Source organism: Chlamydotis macqueenii, chromosome 11, assembly GCF_036417535.1.
Source record: "Chlamydotis macqueenii isolate bChlMac1 chromosome 11, bChlMac1.mat, whole genome shotgun sequence".
Taxonomy (NCBI): Eukaryota; Metazoa; Chordata; class Aves; order Otidiformes; family Otididae; genus Chlamydotis; species Chlamydotis macqueenii.
In genome coordinates, this window is record NC_141566.1 from 7,937,456 (window position 1) to 7,965,270 (window position 27,815).

A 27,815-nucleotide genomic window follows, 5' to 3' on the forward strand; every position below is an offset into this window, starting at 1 on the left:
CGTCCCCATGCTCTGACGGCGTCGTCCTCCCCTCCGTGCACGTTCGGGGCGCTGAGCGGATGCAGCCAAGGTTGGTCCCTGCCTCCCGGACCCGGCATTCAGGGCAGCTGCATCTCGGGCAGGTCGGGCAGGTTGCAGGCCTGGCCCTGCGCGTGGCGGCTCTGCTGCTGCGGGTGGAGGAAGTAGCTCAGGGGGTTCTGCTGCGGGGTGTGGGGCGGCTGGAAAATGCGCTGCGTCGGACCCCCAGGCACTGGCTCAGGACCTTGCATCTGTCGGGAGACACAAATCTGACGAGTCAGACCCGCCCTGTTGCTCCCTCGTGCTGCAGGGCTGATGCTGATTTAACATTTGCCGCTACCTTCCTCATACGAATTTTTGTTTTTTCTTTTTCTTCCCTTTCTCTACCATAATTATTTTCCCTCCTTTCTAGGCACAGCAGGTTTCTCCTTCCCCCCATTCCCGCCACAACAACCGAGCCCAGGTCTGGGCGAGAAGCTGGTGGCAGGTACCCCTACCCCTGCCACGGTACTTCTGGAGAGCTGGAGGTGAGGCTGCTTTTCACAGAATTACAGGATCATAAAGGTTGGAAGAGACCTCCAAGATCATCAAGTCCAACCATCAACCCAACATCACCATGTCCCCTAAACCATGTCCTGAGGTGCCACAACTACATGGTTTTTGAAGACATCATTCTGCTGTCCATACTGGTAGGCCTCAGGACCTCAGTGCAGCCCGAGAGCACAGGGACCCAAAGCAGGGATGGCTCACGTCCACATTTGCTGACAACAATATTTCATTTCATACTCTAAATCCAGTCCTGCTACATGGCTACCTTCAGCTGTACCTACTCTTCCTGCTTTGTTTTCTACCATCTTTGTCTGGAGGACAGTAACTTACCTCTCCCTATCAGGCAAGTCTTGGAGAGTGTATTACTAATTAATTATTAGTTTCAACAACCCTTCTCCTTGGCAGCACTATTGGTTGGGCATGCACTGCTGAAGCTGTGCTTTGAAAAACCCAGATCATCTTCTCCAGAGATTTGTGTTGTGAAACACGCATTTATCAAAAGAAAGTGGTGACAACAGCTGATAAAAAAACCTTGCTATGGTCAGACACAACAGCAGGAGGCATGTTTTCAACAGAGCTCATCCCTTATCATGTTTCATGTCTATGGCAAGATTCCCACCAGAGCTCCTCCGGATGACAAGCTGTGTTTGAAAAACTGGATATTTCTTCTGGACACTAAGTGATAACTGAGTTTGTCAGAAAATAATGGCCTTGGATGGGTGCAGCACCAGCCTGGAAAGGCTGAGCATTGGGTACGTGCAGATAAGCCTCATTTCTTCAAAAAAACCACCCCAATCCCAAAGCCATCCCTCTGCATCCTCACAAACCTGTTCCAGCTCCATTACCTGAAGGTAGAGACGGTGCTGCTGAACCTGCTGCTGTGGCCACTGGTGGAGATGAACCGGTGTGTTTGCCTGGTGGGATGTGAAGCTGGTGTGTGGGATCATCAGAGATGGGGAGAAAATGGGCGGCGGGGCTGGAGGTCGAACGGTGCTACATGTAATCGGTTGCATCTGTATTGGGGTAGGCAAGATCTGCTGCTCTGCAATGAACCTGCCACGAGGAGGAAAATAAGGCGTGAGAACCCAAACCCAGACCCACCAGTGGAGCAGGCACTGGGGAGCCCAGGTGCTGCAGGAACCAGACTAGAGCAGGGTTTGTCAAACCATGCCGAGTCTGGTGAAAGCAAGCCCCAGATCTCTCCCTCCTGATCAAGCATGGACTGAACTGCAGAAAATGAAGGTTTTTAAGGCTGTACATCTCCTCCATGACCTGATGAAGCTTTTTAGACTTTGCAAAAGGTTAAATGGTTAAAAAGATTTTTTTCAAATCATTTTAGTTATCAAAAAGTTCTTTGTAATTAAAAAATATTCCAATTACTTTTTCTCCTAACCAGCTGAGCTTTTGTTTCTGTTAAGTATGAGACTGTTTGTGTTTCCGTGACCATGTACAAGTTTTTCAAAGTAATTTTCAGTGCCATAAAGTGCCCTGCTAAAACACTGCATGAAAACAAGAGCCCCCGAAAGACTCACTTTCCTTGCTGCCTGCTGGCACTGCTCTGCGTGGACTGGCTGCTGCCGTTGGATGCGGGCATCATGGCTTGGATAGACTGATCCAACAGCATCCTGCGGTGGGAGAAAACCAGAGGACGGTCAGGGAAGGAAGAGGTCCAAACTCCTGACTGTCAGTCTCTAGAAACAAATCCCAGAAAATCCCCCCTGAAAGCGTGCACACCATCACCCTGAAAAAAGCTAACGACACAGGATGCTTATTAATGTCTCGCAGAGTGAACTGAAACTTGCTAAATCTTTCATGTAAGAAATATGTCTTATAGACAGTCACACCTCTAGGGTTTATCTTATTTCCTTACAGACTATTCTGAAATGGCTGGATCCTTTAGGCAGTGTCTGCAGATACCTCCTTGAAAGGTGGTGGAATAGTCTGGGGAAGTTGCATATGTTTTATACAACATTCTCAGTATTGTCTAAAAGAAAAATGGCTTTGCCATGGCACTTGTCCTGGCTGCAGAAAAGACAGCCTGGAGCTTCATATCAAGCAGACAGAGGTTTGGGAAAGGCTGTCCCTGCTAGTTTTTCCCATTCACTCCCTCTGACAGCAGCAGATGGCCAAAGGTGACTGAGCTACATGGACAATTTATGGAAATATGGAGAGAAAAGGATTACAGGCCCCTGAGGGTATGGCATGGTGTGCACAGCACCCTGCTTGCACGTGCACGGGGCTCACCACTAACCCAGCTCTCTATTTTCTATCACCGCCATCAGATGGTCCCAGCAGGGCTGCGTTTGTACCTGAGGCTCCTGTCCTGGCTGTAGTCAGACTGTGGTTGCCTTTCGCTGCCGTCAGCCGGCATCTGTGCAGCCACTGTAAGGGGATGCGTTTGTGAAAACACCATGGGGTTGTTGTAGAGGGGCACTGAAATGCTCGTCTGCCCTGGCAGGCACGTTTGCTGGGCCTGGTTTCCTCTCACTGGGTGTTGCTGCTGCTGCTGTACCTGAAATGAAGACACAGATACACACGTAAGATTTTAAAGCTCCCTAAGAGAAGGCTAGAATAGCTGCTTCCAGTATGCAGATGGGAAAAGGAGAGGGAACAGTATGATATTCTCCCCAAACACAGCAGTAGGAACAGTAGATCTGCTCAGGACAGCCAACCTCTTTGCATTTATTGTCCCTGCACGGCAAGCGCTGGGATCCCCAGCGGGAGGAGCAGATGGCCTCTTGAGAAATGAGAGTACAAGGGAAAGGGCATGAAAGGCTTAAGGGAGAAGAGACCAGTTTAAGAGGTGAGGAGGAGTGCAAATCTGAAGTCATCAAGGAAAGCATCTCTTCCTTTAAAGCAGTAGTTTTGGTCTTGTTTGCCTTTGGATACCTTAACTCTTTCCCAAGGAGATGTGACCTCTATACAGCGGATTTAGGTTCAGTGATGACAAAATTGTTTTTCAAAGCTGCCTTCCAAGACTTCTGGGGCAGAAGAAAATGAATCTTTTAAAATTACGGCTATTTCCCCATGTTAGGAAGTCACAACTCTCACTGGCTACGGACGAGCATCACATTGCAACTGCAAACAGAAGCAAGTGAGAGCCTAAACCTCCCACTCAGCTCCTCTCCAGTCACCAGAATGGCTCCAGTAGTCCCCAGGGTTTAGTGCTTTTAAGCTACCTGGCTTTTATTTTTATGGCATTCGCAACTGACTCAACACAAATTTCATAATGCCAGCTATGCAGTAAAACCAGTACAGAGGAGATGCATGGGAGCACAAGGCAGGGGGACATGGCAGTATTTAAAAAGCCAGAAAAGAGGACAATGAAGACAACGAAGCAGCCAGCAACCTGGGCAGCTGTGCCACAGGGGTCCCTGAGGAATTGTCGCGGTGACGGCAGGTGGGAGCCACAGTAATGCTTCGTCCCCATAGGGCCTTGCTGTTGTGACTTCTTGGCTGTGGTCTGCCTGGGCGTCCCCGGCGGTGGCGGTGGCCTCCTGGGGCTCGGGTGCTGCACGTTGTTAAAGATGATGGGGATCGGCTGCTGCATCAGCATCTTTCAATAAAAGAAACACAGGAGTTGTCGCAGCTCATAGGGTGGTTGTATTGCCTGGGAGATACCAGCTCTGGCTCCCAGGCTGACTCTAGCAACGTATCTAACACTGCAGCAGCAAGATCTCTAAATCCAGGGGCAGAGTGAACCATGAAAAACAGAAAATCAAATGTTAGCTTGTCCCCATATATTTATTCAGAGCCATGACCATTCCAGCTCCATTACATTTGTTGCATTTTGCAGGAATGGCACTGGGGATCCAGCAGCACTGACCAGCCGCTGAATCACCAAGCTTGTTATGCAGGGAGGACTTCTTTAGATTAGCTTGGGATTGTTTTTTTCTAAATAATGAAAATTACTGATTCAATACTTAAGCAGATACTGATGCCACTCATCTCTCGGGAGACACCACTCCCACACCTGAGAACAAACCACCCATTTATCCAGGGCTCATTTCTGAATGCTTTTGCCACTGACAATTCTGTTACCCATCTGCGTGCTGAACGGAAAAGCAAATGGTTTGTGCATTTGGGAACCCTGGGGGACAACGGGTACCTGTAGGTTGGAGTCCTGCACTAGCTGGAGCTGCTCCTTGATGACATGGAGCTCCTCTTGCTGCGTCTTGATGTCAGCTTGCAGTATGCGTGTCCTCTCCTCCAGCTGCTCTTTCAGCTGATGCATCATCCCCAGCTGGGTCGGTAAATGGTACACCGGCTGTGGAGAACGGAGAACAAGATCACGGGGTAGGATGAGTCCTGTTACTCACACTCGCAGCGATGCTAGCTTCAAAAAAATGACTGCTTTTCAGATTTTGCTACAGAAAATATGATGCTGACAAAAAATTGTAGAATCACAGAATGGTTTGGGTTGGAAGGGACCTTCAAAGGCCATCCAGTCCAACTCCCCTGCAAGGAGCAGGGACATCTCCAACCAGATCAGGTTGCTCAGAGCCCCGTCCAACCTGGCCTTTCCAGGGATGGGGCATCCACCACCTCTCTGGGCAACCTGTGCCAGTGTTCTACCACCAATGGTAACTGCATATTCAACCCAAAGTACCAGTGTACTTCCAGAGCAGCAGCACAATGGGCTCATACTCCAGCTCTTGGTCTGTTCAATTCCCGTGCAGACGCAGTGTCTGTGCACAGGACTCCCGTGTCCCTTCAGCGCGACACCCTTCTTGTTTCACACCACTTGTGCTTTGTGGCAGGCACTGCATGCTAACCCTTCTCGCACCTCCAGCCTGGGGCTGTCAGTTGTGCTGATGATGACATTTGCCAAATCCCAGGCCCAAATTAGGTTGTAATTCCACCCTGGGACCCACCCTTCACACCAAAGCTGGCCATCTTCAACCCCTGTATTACAGTCTGGACATTTACTACACTGACCTCAAGGCTCTGTGAGGGCAGGCCTCACGGCTACGGTTTTTGACCCCCACATTTTTCTTGTTTTTTTTTTTTTTTTCTGGCCTAACTCAAACTTTCCATGACATCCCCTTCCTCTACCAGGGCAATGAAACTCTTCAGCGCCGTATCAGCCTGCAGTTAGTTGTGAGCAATTCAGAGCTGAGCCTTCAGCAGCCCCCAATGGTTTTGACAAGCATAAAACTTCTAAGCTATTTCCTTGGGTGTCCTACCTGTCTTTTCACTGAAATAAGTGGCTGCAATAACTCAGCTCAGTAATAGCAACAGAAAGGGCGCTGAAATCTCGCCCCCGCACTGGGACCACCCAGCAAGGAGGTAAGAGGAGTGAACTGGAGCCACCGAGTCGGCCCCACTGACTGGCTACACCAGCGCCTTTAACAAAAATAAACCACGTACCATCACAGCGTGCTGAGAGGGGGCTGCCGGCTGAGCCACGGGATGCTGAGGGAGGTGTTCACCAGGGGCTTGAGGAGTTGCTATGGCCTAGAAATGAAAATTTTGCCTTACTGCAGGTCCATAGCACCTCTCGTGCAGAGCTGGTGCGATACCAGCTCATACTGGTGATGAACAACAGCAGGGAATTAGACAGCTCCATGTGGAGATCTGAGGTTGAGTCTGAAGGGAGAATTTAAGCTCCTGCATGCCCCCTGCTAATTGCAAATCCTCAGTGCCAGCATCCACTTCTGGATAAAGGCCATTTCACATGTACGAGCCCCAAGAAAAGCAGGCTTGTGGTGTGAGAAGGTGTTTGGCCTGAAGGAACAAACTGAATCCCAAGAGGAGGCAGCGGAGGAGTCTCTAGCAGCTCTCCACTGGCTTTGCCGGCCAGCAGCATCCCCGCAGTCCTGGGAAATCCCACACTCAGGCCCAGCACTCTCAGAGGTGGGGATCCACCCTCTCTGAGGGTGAGATCAAGGTTTGTCAGGCTCGTTTCTTTACAGCCTCAGAAAGGCTTTTTCTCGCAGAAACCACCAACCTGAGCGCTTCCAGCCAATGCCAGCCGTAGGGCTGCCTTCTCCGCCTGCCCTCCTGGCACCGACGGCCGGGTGGGAGTGCTGGTGTCCGTGTGTCGCATGGACGACGTGGCTGAAAAAGAGACGGTTTGCTATGATACTGCAGACCCGTGTCTGGGTACCCTGGCTAAGCCTGAACTCCGTGTACGGAGGTGAGCAGCGACCCAAACGCCTCCAAACTGGGTCCCCAGACTGCCCCTCTGCGGTCCCTCTGGCTCGCTGCCTCACTGGCGGGGTTCCCTTCTGATTCCAATGCTCCATTTCAGTCTTCCCTCCACAGCTGTCTCCAGATGAGCTTTCCCACTCTCCCCCTGGCAAGTATTTCAAGAAAAGCCCTGGATGGGCATTGCCATCACCTTATCAGTGTCCCCAAGGTGGGGGGGGGGGCCACTTGTGGGAGCTGGCATGAAGCTGCCAGCAAGGCAGGCAGCCCTCTGCACTCCTTCTGCAGGGGTTTATCATCGGGGACCACATTATCCCATAATAAAAGTTTTGTTGGTGAGGTTCAGGGCTCAAACAAATTGCTTCAGCTTAGCGAGTCACCTCCTGTCCCCTGAGCCACAGCGAACAACCACAACCCTTAGGCAGTAACAAACGGGGGGAAAAGCTGCTCTCACCCTGGCAGTGGGCTACGAGGGAGGAGGCAGCACGCTGCCGGACCATAATTTGTTATGGCACACTACCTTGGTCCCCTGCTCCCGCCCTGACTTGGTCACTCCCAGCCCAAACCCAGTATTCTGGAGGCTGCCCTGCCCTCCAGCCCGCTCCTTGCCCCAGCCACGCTGGCACCTACATGCGGAGTCGGAAAGGGCGGTGTGCGAGGAGCGTCGGGAGCTGTGGGACGACAGTGACACTCCTTCCCGGCTGGCGTCCTGGCTGCTGCCGCACTGCCCCACGTCCAGGTAGTTGCTGTGGCTCTGCGGGGAGTGAAGTACAAGCGGTCAGACCATCAGCAGGAGAGGATGGTGCTGGAGGGGACCTCCACCTCCCTGACTGCTTGTTTGTAGAGAAAAATAGCAGACTGGGTCTAGAGGGCCAGTACCACATCACCAAACCCTGCTGCAGTACTCAGTCTGTGCCTTGATTGTCACCCTAAAGCCTTCAGGTATCTCTGTGTAGACAGGACCTTCAGGATCACACCCCAGGCACCCTTGGCTTTGAGGGTGATGCCACACATTTCTGTCCCAGGTCACTCATTTGACTGCAGCGAGCGGCCAGAGAGGGGATGGACAATGCATCGGGTGAATGCCGTGGGGATTGCAGCCCATGCTCCCCACTCTGGCCTGCCGCCATCCTGCTCGCGGAGCTGTGTGCACGTGGAAACATGTTTTTACAATTAGCTTTCTTCTGCCTGATTTCTTCAGGGATGTCACAGTTTGTTGGCCGTGGCACAGTGGGGAGTGGTGGCAGAGGTAATGAATGAAGGTGGCAGGAGAGGCTGGCTGGGGAATGGATTTATTCATTCCAGAGATGGAGAGATGGCTGGCAAGGGACACAGAGCAGTGGCACGGGGACACCAGCTGCAGCCCTAGGAGAACCTACAGCAAATGGTTCCTGCCTGATCAGGCAATGAGAGTGATGGCTCTGCCTCAGCTCCAGCTGCCTTACATCAGAGATGCAGCTTAAGCTCTGCAGAAAGATAGCTCAGCTATCATGTGGGAGGGGAAAAAGACACAGAGGTGTGCTGTGGTGACAGAGAAGCAGCTGTTTGCAAGACAGTCCTTGCTCAAGTGCAAAAGGTCTCTGGGGCAGCTTCCCCTATAAATCCCATAAACGGCTTCTATAAAATAATGTCTGAAGAGCAATGAGGCTAATGGCATGATAATTACACAATAATCCACTTGAAATTACCTTGATTACTGGTCTTATTTTTAAACTACTGAGATGAAGAATTTAAAAGTAATTAAAATGACCTTGTTAACTGGGCAGGTGTGTTGGGATGCCAGACTGATTCAAACCATGGAAGTTATTGCTTTGGTCACAATCCTACACTTGATGTGATCCTGCCCAATGCTGTAAACAGAGCTGAAATCTGGAAAAACAGTAAGTATTTTCCCTTCACTTCCAATCTTCGTCTGAGTATGAAGTGACGAGCTGGCATTAACACAACAGGTACCATGTGGTACTGCCCTGCGCTCGGGTCCTCTGCGCCTTACTAACGAATGGTGACAGGTACAGCAACGTGGCCTCCAGCTCCAGCTCTGCTTTTCTGCTTCTGAATGGAGGTGGTTTAACCTACCATTTGATTAACAGTCTCAGAAAGACAGTGCAACTGCTGAATTTGCAGTTATAAGCCTAAACCAAGACAGGCAGTTTAGAGCCATGCAGTGGAAAACTTCTCAGGGTCTGCTGGAGTCATAACCCAACAGAAGGCTTGTAAAGAGATGGGAGCAAAGGAAACAGAGAAGAAAGAACAGGTATTTTCCTAAGATTGGTAAGCGATCACTCAGTTTGGTTTAAACATCTGCTCATTCAACCGTGAAGGGACACGGTACCTTTAGAGAAGAGGATGCCAGCTCAATTGATGACTCTTCAAGGCCAAGATCTCGCCTTCTTTCAGCGCGAACTTCTGCATAACTGAAAAAAAAAAAAAACAAAACGAAAACTAAATCCAGTTTTTCAGTCTGGATATTGTTTACTGTATGGTAACCATCCTACCATACAGGTCACTACGGAGTTTTCATGTTGAGTCACAAGCTTTGCACAGCACACAGACACACTCCTTCATACACGGGGTACTTTGAGGAACAACAACATACAGCCTTGCAATCTGTGAGTAACTGCACCTGCTGAATACCCACAGATTAGAAACAGCAGCGCAGTGTCCCAGTCCCACTGAGCCCAGGACGGCAGAGCCTATGGGATTAATCGCACTCATTATTCCAAGCACAAATGCAGACATTCCTTTGCAAATTTTTGCCCTGGATGCCTTCAAGCAAAACTAATCTAAAAGCAAAGTGCCCTTGGTTATTGAAGACAAAATGGGTGTCTTTGTCCTCAGTCCTAAAAAAGGAGATTGTCATTTCCCATAATCACGCAGAAAAAAATGATCCTACAGCTTCTGTGCAGCTGAACTACCATACCAATTGTACATTCACTTTCTAACCAGCTGATGATCAAGAATCAATTTTTTGCATGCCGCATGGCAGCTCAGTGGGCCCTAAGCCAGTGCCCCGGGGAGAAGGAGGTTGGGTCCCCTCTCTCTGAGGGTGCACGCAGCGCTGTGCAGCACGCTACAGCAGAGCTCACATCCCTCGCTCCAGCAGCAGCTCTGAACACAACCCGGCAGCTGCCCAGGTGCAATGCAAGGCGCAAGGATCCCCAGCAGTGTGCCTCTCAAAGTGTATATTGGCTTTCCCTACTATTTTTTTCCTCTTAAATAATAAAATATTTACAGTAAACAATGCCATTTTCACCATTGGGATAAATTGGAGAGGATGTTTTAAAGACTCCTTGTGCTCCTGTGGATCGTGGGCACTGAAATGTGCCGAAATTTAGGGTACTGGAATATTAATGATCCATAACCTTTATGGGAGGCAAGAGAAGTTGCTGAAATGAACTCACTATTCATTGTAGGCAATGAATTTTCCTGAAATCAGGTTTTAACTTGTGTATTTCAATAATATATTCTAAACCTTATGAGACAGAATTGAATTTCAAAATCTATTTAGGACTATATCACTGGGTTTAAGAGGCACTGGAAGCAAAAAAAAAAAATTAATGCACAACAAATTCAGAGTTTAAAGTGAAGCTGAATTCCCTGAAGGATGGCAGAAGCAACACAACTTGGAAGCAATCTCTGTCTACCATTTGCTTACAATAACACTTGGAATGTACTTTATATCGGCACCACAGCTCTCATCACTTACACCGGTTTAGTGGTGTAAGGCGTTCTCAGTCTGTTTCAGAATACCCCAGTTTACTACTGTTTCGTCTTCCAGACGTTTGACAAGAAAAACGGGGCCCAGAAAAAAACTTCACAAATTGATTCCTGACAGTAAAGACAGACACAGTGAGCAAGATGTTTACTCAAGTTAATAGAGCAAACCAGTGCGTCACTATTTTTTTCAAGCTCTTCAGTAAATATATTCTCAGTCTTAATACAATCTTTTTGAGATGACAGTGGTAATCAAGCAGATTCCCCTCCAGAAGGTGCATATCAGAGAGCATCCCACACACGCCTCTCCTTCCAGCACAGGTTTGCAACCCAGCACAAGCAGCTTCCCACTAGGTGGGGATCCTGGGCTGAATTTCAGGTGAGGAACAAGGCTAGCAGGACAGCAGCTAACTCCAAGTCATAAATATTTAAAGCTCTGATCAAAAGGTTTTGTAGGAGATGTATGATCCCATTCATGCTCATAAAGCCGTCCGATTCTTAACAGCTTTAATTCTTCCCATGGCCATGTCATCGTGTCATCGCTAGGGATAAAAGGGGAATGTAACGCACTGACAGCCTTGGCCAGTGGTGGCTTCCAGGCTTTCGGTCTGGTTACAAAAAAAAAAAAAAAAAAAAGAGTAATAAAAACGTATTATGCTTTTCCCCATGTTCCTTGTCATAACAGTTTTATAGAATTACCATCTTAGCATCTCAATACACACAACAAATATTTGGCTAACGCAAAACAGAACTAGAAAAAAAAATGGATGAGCAAAAAATGGTTGTGAAGTGTCTGGTTCTTACTCCTACCTAACTACCAGGTGAGTGCAAACGATGAACTCGGGTTTGGAATTCCACTGGTGGTAGGTGATGTAGTAGTGTGTCTGCAGCCATATCCACTGCTGGCCTTTGGTCAGGAATCGATAGTAGCAGGACTTTCCTTTTCCAAACTGCATCACTGTTAAACAAAAAAGAAAGAAATTTCTAGGAAACAGAAATTTCATGGTGCAAAGGTGATTAGAAAAACCACTTGGTCCCATACCGCTCTTGCAGGCTGCTACTGCGCTAAAATGGCTCTTGTGGCTTCATCAACACGACAGATGATACACAACCATATCCTCAGCTTTTATTTGGGTTCTTTTCTGCTACTAATTTTCAAGAGTCACTTTGCTATTTGGAGATTGCTTTTATAACTTACAGTTGGCAGAACTATATAACTAGCTATATTCTTTTAACTTATTTGTGAGCTCCTCTGAAATAAGTATAAATAACATTAATTAAACAAAGTCTTGGCCTTTCACAAGTACTTGAGAATGCATTGACTAGGGGTTTGAAGCCAGGATCCTAATAATGGCACAAAACAACAAGATAGTGGTGTTTTAGCAGTTTAACTGAGAGTTTTCTTCTGAGAGATGACCTAAATACACCAGACCCGGTACATATCATCAGAGTATGTCCAGAAAAATCTCAAGTGGTTTAATACAACTGGAAAATAATGATGGGAATTGCATTAAATAACCACATTAATTGTTCCTGGACCGCTGGAAGTACAAAATGAAACATGCTCACTTAAAATACCCATAATTAATGCAAAGTAAACTACAAATGTGGTTTAAGCACGTTTCACTTCACAGTAGGCAAGATGCCCGCCCAGCGTGGTCAACCTGACAAACAGGAACTTATCAAGCCACACTAACCCAAATACTTTTACTCACCTGCACACCTCTACTTTGTTAAATATCAGGACTAAATTCTTTAGCGATCCCATTAACAGCGATGGGCTTTAGGTGAAGTACTTAGCGAAGGTCTTCTGGCTAACACATTGTGCTGGGGATCACTCAGCTCCTGGTCCTGGCAGAGATTTCCTGAAGAGACCTCTGTAAGTCACTTTGCCAGCACCTTACTTTCTTCCCCTGCACAGTAAGATTCAAAGATCCTTTCCTTCAGGTGTGTTGTGCAAATACTGTTTTAATGTGTAAGAGGAGATCCGTGGCCAGTAGAGATGTAGAACATAAATCACTCAATAGATTCTCTGTAGAATGAGCTGACCCCATTCTCACTACAGTTAGCATCTACGTCAAACCGCACACACATATTACCAAAAGGACATCATCTGGTTGAGTAGGTCACTTCTTTCTGAATGGTCTTTTAAGCAAACAGCACTAAACCGTACTGTACTTGACAGCAATTAAGATATCCCTTTAATGTTTGCATCTACACACTTGCTGCACTTGACACAACTTGTGTCTAGCCCCTTTCACAGCTTCCTTTGTGGGCAACCTGCTTCCCCGCCACCTGTTTTGTACCAGTGCTTTGCCTTGCGCAGGGCAGAAAAGCTGGCAGGGAAGTGGAGCAGCAAAATTTGACATTCAGAGAAGTCATCATTTTCTCCATTCTCTACTAGGTCCTTTAGCATCTTACAGGTGTAAGCGGTAGAGGCTACACGGCAGAGATGTGGGTGGTTTGCAACTCAGAGAGGAAGCGGCTTGTCCAGCTCCAGTATGCTGGGGGGCTGTGGAGCTTCTTGCTGTCCCTGCATCGCGCTGCTCTGCATCTTCAAGCATCTCCAAGCAATTCCAGCACTGGAAGGGGGTGTCCTTGTTTCCTTTTGACAAAACACTCTCCTTTCAAACAGAGATAGCAGAGAGACAAACAGAGAGTTTGCCCAACAGGAAATCTGTAAGTAACATTTCTTGGCAAAATATCTGGTTACCTAGGTGCATTTTATGAAGTGTGTAGTTACTTTGCATTCCAGTGCTTGGCAATGCCAACCAGCTGGAGCACAGACCTAATGCTGGCGCATTAGGTGCGTGTAATAAAATGGAAAAATACAGTCACAGGGATAAAGCATCTCACACGCTCATCTGGTAGGAACAGCATGCTGATTAACAGTAGACCACATCTGCTGCCACCTTTTGCCCTTCCTCACACCAGCTCCAGCCTTCAGCAAGACGAGGTGCTTCAACAATGGGTGCACTGCCACAGGACTCAGGATAAGTGCTCGTTCTGACCTGGCTCCTCCTGGGCTCTTGCAGGTCACAGTACTTCACCTTGCATGAAGATGAGCTTCATGGATGTTCTCTGGTGTTCACACATTGGCCCAAACTGAACTCCTCTGCTTTCCTGCTTTACTTTCAGGTTGACAAAAAATAAGCCATCTTCACCCAGAGGGACTCTGTATTTGGTACTTTTGTATTTAAAAAAAGAGTCTGAATCTCCAGAAGCATTTTACTAAGTAAAGTGAGGTTCATGACATCTAATTGCACAGGCAGGCGATCCATAGGCTGCTTTCAGAAGGCATTTTGGTGACTGGAGCTTCCTGGCTGACTCCGAAGCCCAGGGGAACAGCAAGACCTCATGAACTGTGACAACCAACAAAACTCCCCGGGTTTGGGGCTGCCCTCACAAACTGGGGGCAGAGGGTATAAAGTTCAGACTTCCCATCTACTATTGTCATTTCACTCTGGGACAACCTGTGCTCAAACAGGTTATCTCTCAGTTTGGGAAACTGATCTGAGTGAATTCTGCAGGGATGCAACCTCCCAGGTAAGTGTCAGCTATGACAGTCTGTCATGGGAAGAGGGAATTCCCTCATGCCCCAGATAAAGATGCCTTTTGTGATGACAGTACAAGTTTTGCACGAGTGACAAACGAGATCAAAGACAGGCACGCTGCAGAGGGAGAGGAACTTACAGTGTTCATGGCACCTAGCAAGAAGCTCCAGGTCATCTGCGTGGTAGTAATCATAGCCTGACGTCCCCAGAACCTCAAAGGGTAAATATCCTATAATAGGTGGAGCCCTAGAACGGAAGCAAAGGGCAGGGAGTGAGCACAAAACCTGACACTCTGACATCCTGCCAGATACGCTGCGACACTAGCGACCAAGACCATCTTGTACCTTAACTTGGCAGGGAAATGAGTGGATTTTCATATACATAATGACGTATTTTCATAGATAAGCAAAAAAAAAAAAACAAAAACCAGTGAGGGAGAGGTAAAAATTGAGACAATGAAAAGGTGTGTGTTTACTGTCTCGTAGCCTATTCATTATGTGGGTGTAGAGAAAGGCATGTGTGTACGCAAGTGACTCAATTCATTAAGCACGCTGGTGAGACACACAGCTTGAGAAATGCTATGGCTGCTCATCTGCATAATAACTTGGAGCTCGAGTAAAATTATCCAGGAGATTGGATGTAAATGTCATCCGGGTAGTAACTGTAGAAGAAAGAGTAAGAGTAAGTGGGAAGCTGCAACGTGTGTCAGGACCAGCTCGGGTAAAGGAAAAAGTAATTGTTCCCATGGAAAAGCTTGGGAAGCTATAACCAGCAAAAAATGCTTCTGCAGTAGAGATAAGAATGGGCATGGGGCTGATTTTAAGGACTATTATTTCTATGGCAGGCAAAGAAGGAATCGAGGAAGTATTTAGATGGGGACATTGCAATGACTTACCTGACAATTCTGCTGTCAATTCTAGCTTCTTCCATTTACTAGGCAAAATATGAATTTTTTTTTTTTAGGCAAGTGTCCTAAAAACTTATGCACAGCCTTCACCGGAGCCTGCTAGCTTACGATTGTGAAACACCACTGAAATGTGAGAAGAAAACCACTATTTTTGCCTCTACTCCCTATACAGCATGCCACCTTCTGTCCCCTAGGGCTCCAGTATGCTCCTGCTTGCACCAATTCAAGCACTGCACGTACTTGATGAGGCAGGACTTGTGCTAATTTGGCTCCACCTATTTGTTTTGGCTGCTGGATGTGCTGACAGCATGAGGCTCACCTCCCAAGTTCAGCATGTTCCTCAGGAATCAGGCGGTGATGTGTTAGAGAAACGGTTAATGACTCATAACTGGGGCAGTCTGAAGGCATCACTACCTATCAAACATGCCCCTCTGCTGCTCTTCTCTTGGTGTGTTGAGTGACCCTCTTAAAGAAAGTCAATGCCATAAAGTGGCCAAGAATATGAGCAAAAAATTATTTAAGTGTAAGTACATTTGGGTTTGGATGGATCTGAGTTTTCTGGATATTAATGTGGAAAGTTCTCCTGCCGTGGTTGAGTAACCCTGCTCTACATCTGTAGTCTTGAGAGACATGGTGGGCATAGATTATTCAACTAAAGAGAGCCCAGACAAGTCTACAACCTTTCTGTGGAATGGGAAACAGGGGAAAAGGAAGCATAGCTGGGGTCCTGATCAACAGCAGCCCCAGGAGCACTGATGTCTCAGCAGGAGCTCCCAAGCTCCAGCACAAGGGCTTCTTGGCTGGAAGAGCCAGCCCTCCACACTCTCTGATGGCAAATCTCTGAAAACACCATGGTCTCTGCCACAATACAGCTTCATTTATTCAAATGACTTTTCACAGAGCACTGTGTTCCTTCTCCGCATGTGACCCAGATTTCTGTTAATCATGATAATACGTGCATTTATTAAAGTCTCCTTCCTTGCCATCTCTTTAGCAGAACCGTCAGTATCTCTCCTATCTTTAATGACATGCTTATATTCAAGACAGTAATGTCTTTCAGATGCACATCAGATAAACACTGAAGCTGATCAGGAAAGCATTATGCTTTCCTGACTTTTGCCAGAACTCTTTAAATGAGAAAGCAACCACAAAATGCTCCTCATCTGTCATTTGACAAGGAGCTGCCTTGCTTGTGGAAAAATTTAAAAGTGTCTTGTTAGCTTAAATTCCAGTCTTGAGGCCTGCAACTCGCTGTGCAAATGGACATGTACAGCCTTCAGAGAGCTTTAGAGTGCAGCCTTTTAATAAACAAAGGGAAAACAGGGAGAGGACCACAGTGCAGAAGAGAAAGAGATCATTACCAAAGCTGGCAGGGTTTCTTCCTCTACACATATTTACACGTAGACTCAGAATATAGATTTTTCCTAGCTTTCTAATGTTTTTCCAGAGGTATACAGTGCTTTCTGCATTATCTATCTTTACTCCAATGTATGTTGGTGTACCCTCTGCCCCTACTGATGGCACACCTCAACGTCAGGCAGCGTGAGTCGACACAAATAAGCAAGAAACAGCAAAATACCCAACAACATTTCAGAGTATCCTGCAGACTAAACCAGAGAGATTTGGTTTGAATTGGTGATTAAACGAGACAACCCACACGATGCCCCACTCCTCCCCGGGTCTGGGCTCACTACTCACATCCGGAGCTGTCACAAACTCTGCCTCAGCATCTGCATCAGCTTAATTTCCTCCCAGTAACAATGCTTTCCTCACTGGGGATAGCACTGGGACCAGAGTGGCTGCAAGCACCCGGCGCAGAGAGATTCCTCTCTGAGTCATAACCCAGATTCATCAAAAGACTCTTTGATAGGTTTCAAAGCAGCGCCTGCTCGCCTTCTTCACAGGAGCTGCTGGGACACAGCCCTTCGGAAAACCAGCTCACTTTGTCAGACAGTGAAATAAGGGGCTTAGGGCTCTTTTATGAATCTTTAACATTAATCACCTGATTCTGAAAATGTGTGTTGTTGGACAGGCCAATTAAAGTCTAACAAAGTCACTCCAGCAAGATCTCAACAACGTGAATAATAAGCTGACTGTCCCAAACCACACACCACTAACCATAGGGCTGTTGCAGGATCGGCTCCTCCGTGCTTCAAGGTATGATGTGTGATGTACACATCTTATTTACTATAGAAATGCAAGTTGGTATTCATTTATATTTGCACTCTCTCTTTCTTGTTCTAAACGGGCAGTTGACATTTAGTTTTTTTCCTCCCAAATATTTTTTTCCCTACAGCCTTATTTACTAGTCTTCTGTTTCTAGTAATGACTGCCTTTGCAGAGCTTGCAAAAGGAGGGATAACAGAAAGGGTAGGATTTTGCAATGTGCTTATGCATACAAGTCAAATACAGAGAAGTAAAAGAGTGAACAAAACTCTCCAGCTTCTTTTGAAGAAAATGAATCCTAAAATCAGCTTAATAAAGTGATTCCAGTCTGTTTCATCCACCAAGCTGAATCCTAGCCCACTGTATGGCATTGTCAAAAACAAATCTGCAATTATACCATCAAATCCACTGCTTTTTCTTTTATTTTTATAAATTCCATCCTTTCTCAAGGTGAAAATCTTTTTTTTTTTTTTTGACACAGCAAAAGATTTAGAAGGATTCCTGGAAAACAGAGGACCTAAATCAATACAGGACCCACACTACTCAGTCTTAATGACTTAATATCTTGGTGAAGTTAGAAACTTCTCTAGACATTTTCCCACCATTTCATACGGTTTCTTACCTGTCTAAAATATAGAAAAGACCAAAGCATTTAAGGATGTCTAACAAGTAAGTTCAGAGTATTATTACTTAGTTGCATTAACTAGAGCTGTTCTATTTGGGATCTCAGGCAATAGCTACACACTGTCTTCTCTTTTTAAACTACAGTTTGTTTATTTTTCAGTGACTAAAACCAAATCTCTTACCTGTGATCCAAGAATAAAAACTTCCATTCCAAACTATGCCTCGATGTAAATTCTTCACATGGCTCTTCAACATTGCAGAGCTCCTGCAAAACAGTTAGCACATTCAGACATTTAATTCTATGAAATGGCAAAGGGAGCCCTCTATCAAGACAAGGGAAGCATCTTCTTGGCATAACAAACCCTAGCAAAATACAGTGCTTTTAAAACACCAGACTTATTTTCCTCTAAGGAATGTAAAAGCCTTGTTTTATGGATGCATAAACTGATGAAAGGTGGCTAAATAATTTACTCTGGGCTGAATTTCAGAGCTAAGATAAATAGTCCAAGGGCCTCACCTTGCAGTCTGTAGGCAAATTCCCCAGCTTTTAGTAAATATTGGTATCTGAAGATGGATGACAGCACCAGGTCCAGCCTCATACTGAGCTGGTTAATGCTCTCTTGAGCAAGAAGTACCTATGGTCGTTATCCCTGTCACCGCCACACTCCACCACAGGACACTTACAGACCAGCAGAAGAAGTTCATGAAACACAGTTTTCACTGCGTTTTGAGACGCAGGTGGCCTTATGAAGGAGCAATCGGATGTATTTCTTTAAAGGCTGCGACTTTCCAAGCTGGTCTCTTTGTGTTGGTGCTCCCTGGGCCGACTGCTTGGAGATACCCCATCACACAGTCGCCACTTCTCAAAAGCAACTCCTGCTTTACATCTTGTCATTCCAAAATACATGCTTATGTCATCTCCCACTCGCAGGCATGACAGTGCCCTCTCTCATTTACCAACCCTCTGCACAAACGATCTGTGCCGCTGAACAGATGCTCTGAGTGGCTGCAGCATCACGGCTCCCCGCGCCACAGCCCAGCATGCAGCCCATGGTATCAGCACAGCCCTGCCGCCGAGCGCCGGCCCAGCCCCGCGCAAAAGGGAAGATGCGGTCGCAGAGCTCTCACCTTTAAGAACTGTGGTGTGACAAGACGAACGGTTGCTACGAGGCAAATCTGCTCCTCCGTGGCTGACCTGAAAGCTCGTGCAATAGCTGACTCAAAGCCATTACAGGAGGGTGTAGGCACTAGACACAACCAGACAATTTATTTAAAAAGAGGAAGGAGAGCTTTCTTTTCATGTTAAGACAAGTCCAATGACTGATGAAACCCAAGCAACAAACTCTTCCTGCCCACAAGGTGATGCCACACTGATACACGCTGACGTTATTTAAAGCATGACCCTTTGGGCTCCAAGTTGCAACCACCTTTCCCTGGCTTGCAGGGAAGCTTCAGAAGACAGCTCTGAGCAGCTCACAGTGTGCAGCTACACGTTCCTTGTCAGCCTTTCTGCAGCTACACTCTCATTGTCAGCCTTTCTCCAGCTCAACGTTTGCAAGATTCAAGATTTTACAGGTTTCTTAAACTATTTCATCTTTAAAAAGTGTCAATTAATTGCCATAAGTGAAGCAGAATAGCATGTTATACTGGTTATTTGAATAAGTGGGCTGCTTTGGTGGTAGGATGGAGGTAGGATTAGTGTGGCATCACTTCTTTAGGCAGAGCATACAGAAGAGTGCACTCCTCTGATCAACAGCCTCCCCAGCACTTTTATATGAAAAGTGTCTCCAACATATCCACAGCTCATTCCATCCCTGCCGATTACAGGGTGTTTTCAATCGAAACAAGGCCTTCAGGAGGCTGCAGATCAACACATGATTCAAAGGAGAGAGGTAGAAAGGTACAGGTAGGCTGGAGCAGTAACTTACCATGAGTAAAATATTTAAAATCCACTACAAATTTCACATATTCATACATCAGGGGTTCATTTGGATCTAAGCTGCCTCTTGCTAAATGGCAGCAAAACTCTACTTGTTTTTCCGCTGAAATGAGAGAAAGAGAGGGAGACATACCCAGCGTTACTGGAAGTCTGCACTTTAGCACACCCCATATAGTGACTCTGTCTTGGTCTTTGTACCAACCCTGCTGCTGTGGTACCTGCCCATGCCCCGCTGGGATGCTCTTGGTACCCCTACGTAAATGTATAACTACTAGGAGCAACGACCAGCTGGTTCTGCTTACGGAAATGTATTCTTACCCTTTCTCCCATGGCTTTACAGCCACCTTGCTACGCTGGGCGTGAAGCCCTGGCAATATCGGCTAGCGGTATTTTCCCCAGACTTCGTGCACGCATGATTTTGTGCAAAGCTGTTAAGCGATAGGGCAGTACTCTGCTCTGGCACTGCTCAGTAGGACCCAGATCCAAAGGGCACTGAAGTCACCCTAAGCCTTTCCATTAATGGCGGAGGGCACCGTGCCAAGCTCATATTCAGTTTTCTGCCCGAGGTCTGAACTCCATGGATTAGACCATGCGGTCTTCAGCCAGTGGGAAACCAGCCCCAGGGCAGAGCACCAGCATGAGGGCTGCCCAGTTCCCACTGGTGCTTACGGGGTAGCAGAGAGGGAAGGCTGGCACTGCCCGGCCACTGAACCCACCAGGAAAGGGGGCTCCCAACAGTGGCTTGGTGAAACGTGGCTTGTTTGCTAGGAAGACATTGCTGCCTGCTCTGGTGCTGGGGATACTTTCATAGAACCACAGAATGATTTGGGTTGGAAGGGACCTTTAAAGGTCATGTAGTCCAACCCACCTGCACAGAGCAGGGACATCTCCAACCACATCAGGTTGCTCAGGGCCTTGAATGTTTCCAGGGATGGGGCATCCACCACCTCTCTGGGCAACCTGTGCCAGTGCTTCACCACCCTTATCATAAAAAAATTCTTCCTTGTAAAAAGTGTCTTCCTTAAGAAGTTTTCTAGGGGAAAGGGACATTTTGGAGGTGGGACAGCAGCCAGCAGTGGAGATCCAGACAGACTGTTCAGATAGGAAGGCTGTTGCTTAAACTACATGTAGGGTTTCTCAGGTGTCCTGAGACATGCAAGCTTCCTAAGGAACACAGAATCTGTCAAAACCCTTGGGGATTTCTCCTACCCTTTTCCTTCCTTTAAGCCCTTCACTCCTTTCATAGGCTCAATCCAGTATCCTGCCTGGGGAAAAATATCTACTGTGGGCAACTGCACTGTCCTGTGACACAAAGCAGACCGTAAAACAAAGCCTATCCAAATCAAAGACCAAGTCCCGGGCGCATGTAGGAATGACAGATAATGTGCTGCACTAAAAACCAGAAGTAATAACTGCAGCAAAACAGAAGTGGCAGGCAGGAGAATTAAATAGCTGGAGAGCCCTGTGCAGGCTCCCCCGGGAGCCGTTTGCGTTTGGCGAATTTCCCTGATCGACAGACAAGAGCGGAGCTTACCGTTTAGAAAATCAGCTGCAACAGGCTCTGTCATGAGCACATGTGGAGAAAGGAGCTTGTACACCTCGCTCTGCTCCCGCTCAGGCAGAAAGTTTAATATATTTTGGTCCACCAAATCTGACTGAGACAAAAGAATGCTTTGTCATGTTCAGCAGTACAGCCTGACAAAACCGTACGTCTTTTTATCCCCCAGCAGAGCACGGACGCTGCCGGTTTAGCGTGGATTCTTAAGACAAGGAAGTCCAGAAAATCTCCAGACAGATCTAGGGTAGAATATAACCTTTGGGTTATTCTTCCATGGGGTTGCTATCTTTTTGCAAAAGGCTGACCAGGTCGCTGAGGCTGCCCTTCAGTGCAACCAAATGCAAGATGGAGAAGCAACCTTGGTAATAAAGGAATATGACATGATGAGAAACATAATATCAGAATGAAAATTTGAAATATTTCCCTTTGGAAGCACAAGGGAGAAGTGGGAGAGCTCCTCCTCACATACTCCATTTGTCTCCTAGGCTGAACATCTGGCAAAATCAGATCGATCTGCAAGTGTTCCAGTGCTGACAAACCCCAACATCCTGACTAAAGGGGTTCTACCAAAATGTCAGCACGTATTTGTTTCTTTGCAAAGCAGGACATTCAGCCAGGTTAACTGTGTGCTCAAATTCACCCTCATGTAGCATCATTGGTGCCTCATGCTTGGCACCAGATAAAAATAAAAAATGCTTTTGAAGGGCCAGCAGAAATTTCTGCACCGAACAGCTAACTGATTTCTAGAAATTCTCCCAGAAAATTCTGAGGCCACATACTTGTTATTAAAGATCACGGGCTCAAAGTAGAAAACCCCAATGTCATTAGAACAGCATAGATTCAATGTGGAAATAATCTTTAAATTATCTGAGAAGACCTTCAGCATGCACAGAATTCACAAGCATGAGATTTTTCCATAAACACTACTCAGACCCTCCTGCAGATGTGCAGTCAAGTGGTTAGCTACAAGTACAGTGATTTTGCATAGGGTTTGTTTTTTTTTTAGCTAACTTGCAGACCCTGAAAGAGAATCTGCTATTCACAGGAGCCTGAGAAACTCCCTAAGAGTTTGTTGGTTTATCCCCCACCCACAGTCAGCCTCTTTGGTTGGACAAAACCAAGCCCCAGCCCTGCAGTGATGGGTCTACGTTATGGCAGAGGAATGATCCTTCAACATATTGCATTGTCAGAACTTACCGGTAAGTGTCCAAGCAGGGATGAGACACTATCAGATACATAAATAATAATCCCATCAGTGGTAAGAGCAATGAGAAAGCCATCTAGTGCCTAATGATAAAAGGTGGGCAAAAAGAAAAAGAAAATTACACAAGGGAACAACTTAAAATATAATAGGCTCATTTATTCTTTGGTGATGCTTCTAAAGCCTAAAACTAACATAAATCAATTATGGAAATGATAGTTCAATGCGGAAAAATAAAAATTACACATGCTGTCTAATTCAACATTCTTCTTACATTCTTATTTGCTCATTAATATTAAATTGACTTGTATTTTTCACCCAGTGAGTATTTATTTAATATGAAGCAAGACAGTGGTGGTTAAAATTTCTACACCCACACAATCCTGGTGACTTCAGTCACTTCATTATGTGTTCTGAATTACACAACAGTTAACCAGCTCGGTGCGTAAGGAGATGTTAGATATCATCACGGCAAACCCAGCGTTGTGGATAGATGGAGGGATGGACAGATGGATGGATAAGCAGAGACAGAAAAATTACACAATGCTGTATTTTTAGCTATTTATGGACATTATGGACAAGATCTAAAGCTTTATTTATTTTGCTTATAACATTTGTTTGTTAGGCTAATGACACAACAATTTTACACTTTGTTCTGTTTCCCCTTTCTTATTCACTATGGTGTCTGTCCCGGCGTCGAAGTTCTCTGTCCTTTTTAAGTCACTGTACGAGCTTTCCTCTTTGGGTGTTCTCCCTATTCTTCACATCTTCTTGTACCACTGACCCAGATTCTGTCCTTATTCTTCTCTAACACTTACCACGGTCTGGGAGGGTTAACTTCTGGTCAGTAGTGTGCACAGAGCCAACTCTCCCACAGACACCGTTAGGCTGCTCTGCAGCTTGGCTATAGGGAGCCAAAGATGCAGCATTCACCACCTTCCCCTTCAGGCAGCTATTCCCCACCTCGCTGTCATACTCTGCCTTTGCTGAAAATAAGCTCTCTAGAAAAAAACCACTGATTTTTAAGTGAATGGGTCAACAGTCTAACATAGTCCAGCAAGCCAACAGTTATTAAAGGGCTCTCTCTCCCCTGCCACTTCTAAGGGGGGGATTTGTTTTGATTCACCTGGAACAAACTAGCTTGTTTGGTGCGAGAAGTTCCCAGAAAGAATGAACAGACTTTTCCAGGGAGGTGAGTCATGACGTCCTGATGAAAAGGAATAACTAAGGCACTGCAGCACCTCCCAGCTCAGCCCAGCATACACCCTTATTTTGGTGGGGCAAAGAGTAAGAGCTGCCCACGCGGGGTAGGAGAGGTCCGTGCCAGAGGAGCACGCAGCACAAACCCAAAGCCGCATCCTTAAGAAAGGAAAAACGTAAGCTCCTGGGGTGTTTCTAGACAAGCTGAGCATTTTAGAGGTGAGAGTATCCGAGCTGTTCTCCCGAATGCACTGAAAGGCAATCCGAGGAAAAGATTCAGCATCCACATCACAAGCACAACACCGCACAGCCAGCAGCAGCAAAGGCAGCAGAGTAAACGCTGCCTGGCTAATGAGATGTGGGAGGAAGAGAGCTGGTCTGCTTTTTTCAGGGCCTTTCAAGTTTTTGCTCAAACTGCTAGCTCTAGCAGCTCTTCTGAGAAGGGCATTTCTCTTTTTCCTCTGTCACCAGGCCCAATCTGGGCCAAATCTGGCCTTCATTCTAAATGAAAAGTTGTTTATCTTTAAGAGGAAGCAAACATATTTTTAATTCTGTATCTGCAAAGCATTTAGCACAGCATTGGTCTCCCTCAGATTTGTATTACATGTGCCAGCAGAGCAGGAATCATTAACACTGGGACCCCTCAGGTGAAAAGGAACTATATATCTCTGAACTACTCCACTGAACTGATTCCTTCTCACTAATCCGCGCAGCTTTCGTTTTTTCTTACCTCTAACATCAACTGGGTGAACTCCTCATTGCTAAGAAATGAAGGCTTCCAGTCTTGTCTAATCTCACAGGCTTCTGTCTGTGCTGTGATTTCTTAAAGAAAAAACATCAAAAAAGCAACATGACTCATGCTAGTTGGATTTTTTTTTTCATTTTCAAGTAACACTAGATTTCTTTTAAGAGGCTTTCAAAGGAATCATCCTCAGATCATTCTCCACACAAAGCCTTCTTGTATGCAACAGTCATTTTCCATGCCATCACGATGCAAATGCATTAGAAATCAAGAAAAGAAGAGGAGACATTTTGGGGTGGTCTGAAGAAATCCTTCAAAAATTAAGGTCAATGGGCTAATTTCAGAGTCACTGAGCATCACCGTGAGCAGAGGGTGTCTGCGACTCTGGAGCCATTTCAGGAAGACTCATGGGAGTGCCCAGGCAGCGGGACAGGCTGCACCAAGCCATCTCCTACCCCAGGAGACCTGGGAACAGGGCACAGAAACCCCTTTCCCCTGGCTTTTGTAGCGCATGCTGTTCTGCAGCTCTTCCTCCCTCACACCCTGTTTGAGAGCGTACAAAGCGTGCCAGGGGATGTGGAGGCCAGCGAGGGAACTGGAGCGATGTCACGACATTTGAAAGCATGCAGCACTGCATCTTTTAAAGTATATTGATGTTTAACTGGTCAGCACAGTACTCAAACCTAGACTGTTTCCTGAGGCCAACTGCTGTTCCTTAGGTTCATGCCCTTAGGTTCAACTGCCCCTCACTTAGGTTCATGTCCTCTCCGGAGGTCTTAGATGCTTGGGAAAACAAGTTTTCATCTCCTGAGCAGAAACTGGCTGCTGGGCAGATGCAGAGCCAGCGGCTTCAACGGGAGCAGACCAGTGCCCTCCAGTACCTTTCTGTTTCTGTAAGAAGTCGATGGTCCTCTGCAGTATTGTGGACTTGTCCATCTTGAGAGGGTGGCCGTGGCCCTGCAGCATCGTGCAAAGCTCTTTAATGAGGACATTGAACTGGTCTCTCCTCTTCTTTTCAGATTTGTTGCGTGATGCCCTGGGTGACAGAAACATAAACGCTGTTAAACAAAATGAAGGACGTTCAGCCTGACCCAGGAAGAGGTAAATGGCCCTGCCTCAGTGAAACACTTTAAATACAAGACTCTAAACTCTGCTAGGAGTGCTCATTTGTTTAAAATTTAGCTTGGATGTAAGTGCCTTGCTGGTGCTTAGGGCCTTGCAGCAGGACTGAGCTCATAGTCAGCAAGGAACACCTGGAGGTAACAAATACAATTTACATTCATGTGAGCAAGACCATATCCTTATGCACATTTCTGCAACAGTTTCCCTTGTTTCCAAAGTGGTGATAATGAGGTGAAGGTGTTATGGGCAAAATTTCCCCAGTACGAGAAGTTCTGGCATCTACATCCTCATGTTTTGCCCACCTCATTTTTATAAACTTTTGTTATGCCGTTAATAGACACATATGTAAAGGTCAAAATGCCAAGGATTCCTTATTCCCTGACTTGTACTTGCAAAAGTAGCTTATAGAAAGACAACACTGTGCAGAGACAACTCAGCTGCAGAATGAAGTAAGGCACAAGCTCTTGTATCTGGTTTTGAAAATCTGCTGCCATGATATATGAAACTGGAAATGTTAAAAGTCTGGCTGCGGAAACCGCAGACCAGTTTCCAGCTTTCATTAATACAATTTAAGAATGTTTTATTAGGGATTTCCCCTCCATTAAAAACAATAAAGAAGAAAGCAAATCCATTCAGTTTCTTCCAAAATGTTCTTTCTAATGCACATATCTGAGGTAACCTTGTTTTCCTAAAACCTCTTCCAGTAGTAATTAATTTTCTTTACAAGCGTATTCATGATGATACATGCTTCCTGTGATCTAGACCAAGTGTGGTATGCAGAAAGCATTCCCATTCATATTCAGGTTGGCATTTGGAGGTTCTCAGATCCAGCATTTACGTTTACAGCCATCTCTGTTTTGGCACTCGTGTGCGATGACTAATTAGAACCGAGCCAAATGCTTCTCTGACGGGAGACTAACTCATACCTGTGCTAAAGCAGGACTGCTCTCTTAAGTTTCACGGGGAACTCTACCCCAGGTGGGCAGCACTGCATGATGTCAGTAAAATCACAGGTCAGGAGTCCTGCATCAAGATAATAAATAGCCATGGGATAACACGAGATTCTGAGGGCACGACAACGTAATTTAAGGACCACTCAGCTGATGAACCCATTGTAGGGGTGGTCAAACACACTATGAGAAGCTTGAAAATGGTGACTTAATTATGCCGTTCGTGGTCCAGTATACATAGCCTGTTAACTGTGTGGGGGTTTTGCCTCTGACACCAGTGGTCCCAAGTACTCTTTCAAGCATCGGACAACACAGCATTTACAATTCTGCCCCGAGAGCTTCCCCTCTCAGTGCTCTGTACATCCCTTCATACCTCTTTGCCCTGTCCTTCTCATCTTCATCCATCAGTTCGCTTACACAACACAGGGCTCTGGAAGGAAAAGACAGAAGTACGTACTGAGACACATTCCCTGATCTTGTTGAGGATGGCAGAATATGGAGCTTACTGGTTTGTACTTTATAACCTCCTGGATGTTCCAATCTTCCCTGTCCCAAACTCCACTCTTGTGATGTAGTTTCCTGCTTGTTCCATCAGCTATTGAGGCTTGAGAAGTGAAACCATCGAATCTTTAAGGAATCTTTAAGGTTGGAAAAGACCTCTAAAATCATCAAGTCCCAAAGGTACAGCTACAGTAAGCGTGACTTTAGAGAGAAAGAGCTGAGAGCCAGCAGCCCCTCAGCCTGCCTCTGCACTCCCCTCTACCACAGGCTGGGAAAACCTGCGGAGCACTGAACCCTGCACAGGAATTAGCATCTCCCCTGCAAATGTGAGAGCTGATTTGACTCTGATGTATGTACCAGGCAGCACTGCACCTGGTCCTGTTCTGGAAAATCAAACAGGCTGCTGGTTGATTTTGACCATTGCAATGCTTGAAAAGCATCTGAGATTTCTTTCCCAGTGGAAGGGCATAGGAGGAAGAAGGAAACTGTGCCAATCCCCCAGAGGATAAGTATTAGGCAACAGCAGGGTACTATCAGGACATCTGAGAGATTATATGATAGACAGGTTCATCCAAAGGACCCTGCAGCCAGGGACTGCTGCTTGCACTGGTCGACTTCCACCACATCGTCTGAGCTGTGTCCTACCACTGGGATTCACATGCAAGACTAAATTGAAACTTCCTGGCACTAACCAGTGAAAAGAAGGGAATGTGACCTTGGTTCTATATGTCCCCACACCAGAACAGTCATTGTGGGCTGCCAGCTTTACTTTACCTTAACTGTTCCTGCAGTGCAGGTCAGGAGAATATTCTCTCCGCTCCCAGTAAGGACATGGTATTCTCAAGCCCCATGAAATGATGGAAAATTCAACATGAAGGTAAATTCTTCACTGGTGAGCTGCTTCCTGTGACTCAGATGGG

At 46.4% G+C, this 27,815-nt stretch overlaps 1 protein-coding gene across 1 annotated transcript; it reads right to left on the reverse strand.

The window, feature by feature from the left end:
• PASD1 (PAS domain containing repressor 1) lies at positions 1–27,781 on the reverse strand. The gene is made up of 21 exons (XM_086756210.1): positions 27,670–27,781; positions 26,768–26,824; positions 25,204–25,358; positions 24,311–24,402; positions 22,377–22,466; positions 21,156–21,276; positions 19,611–19,724; positions 18,811–18,929; positions 17,865–17,947; positions 14,125–14,231; positions 11,242–11,389; positions 9,050–9,131; positions 7,348–7,471; positions 6,518–6,627; positions 5,938–6,024; positions 4,676–4,834; positions 3,917–4,123; positions 2,877–3,079; positions 2,100–2,192; positions 1,413–1,620; positions 1–269 (listed from the first exon to the last, which is right to left on the reverse strand). The coding sequence occupies exons 2-21, from the start codon at positions 26,797–26,799 to the stop codon at positions 99–101; spliced, it is 2,505 nt and encodes an 834-aa protein (XP_086612336.1). The 5' UTR covers positions 26,800–26,824; positions 27,670–27,781; the 3' UTR covers positions 1–98.
• Positions 27,782–27,815: the final 34 nt, after the last annotated feature.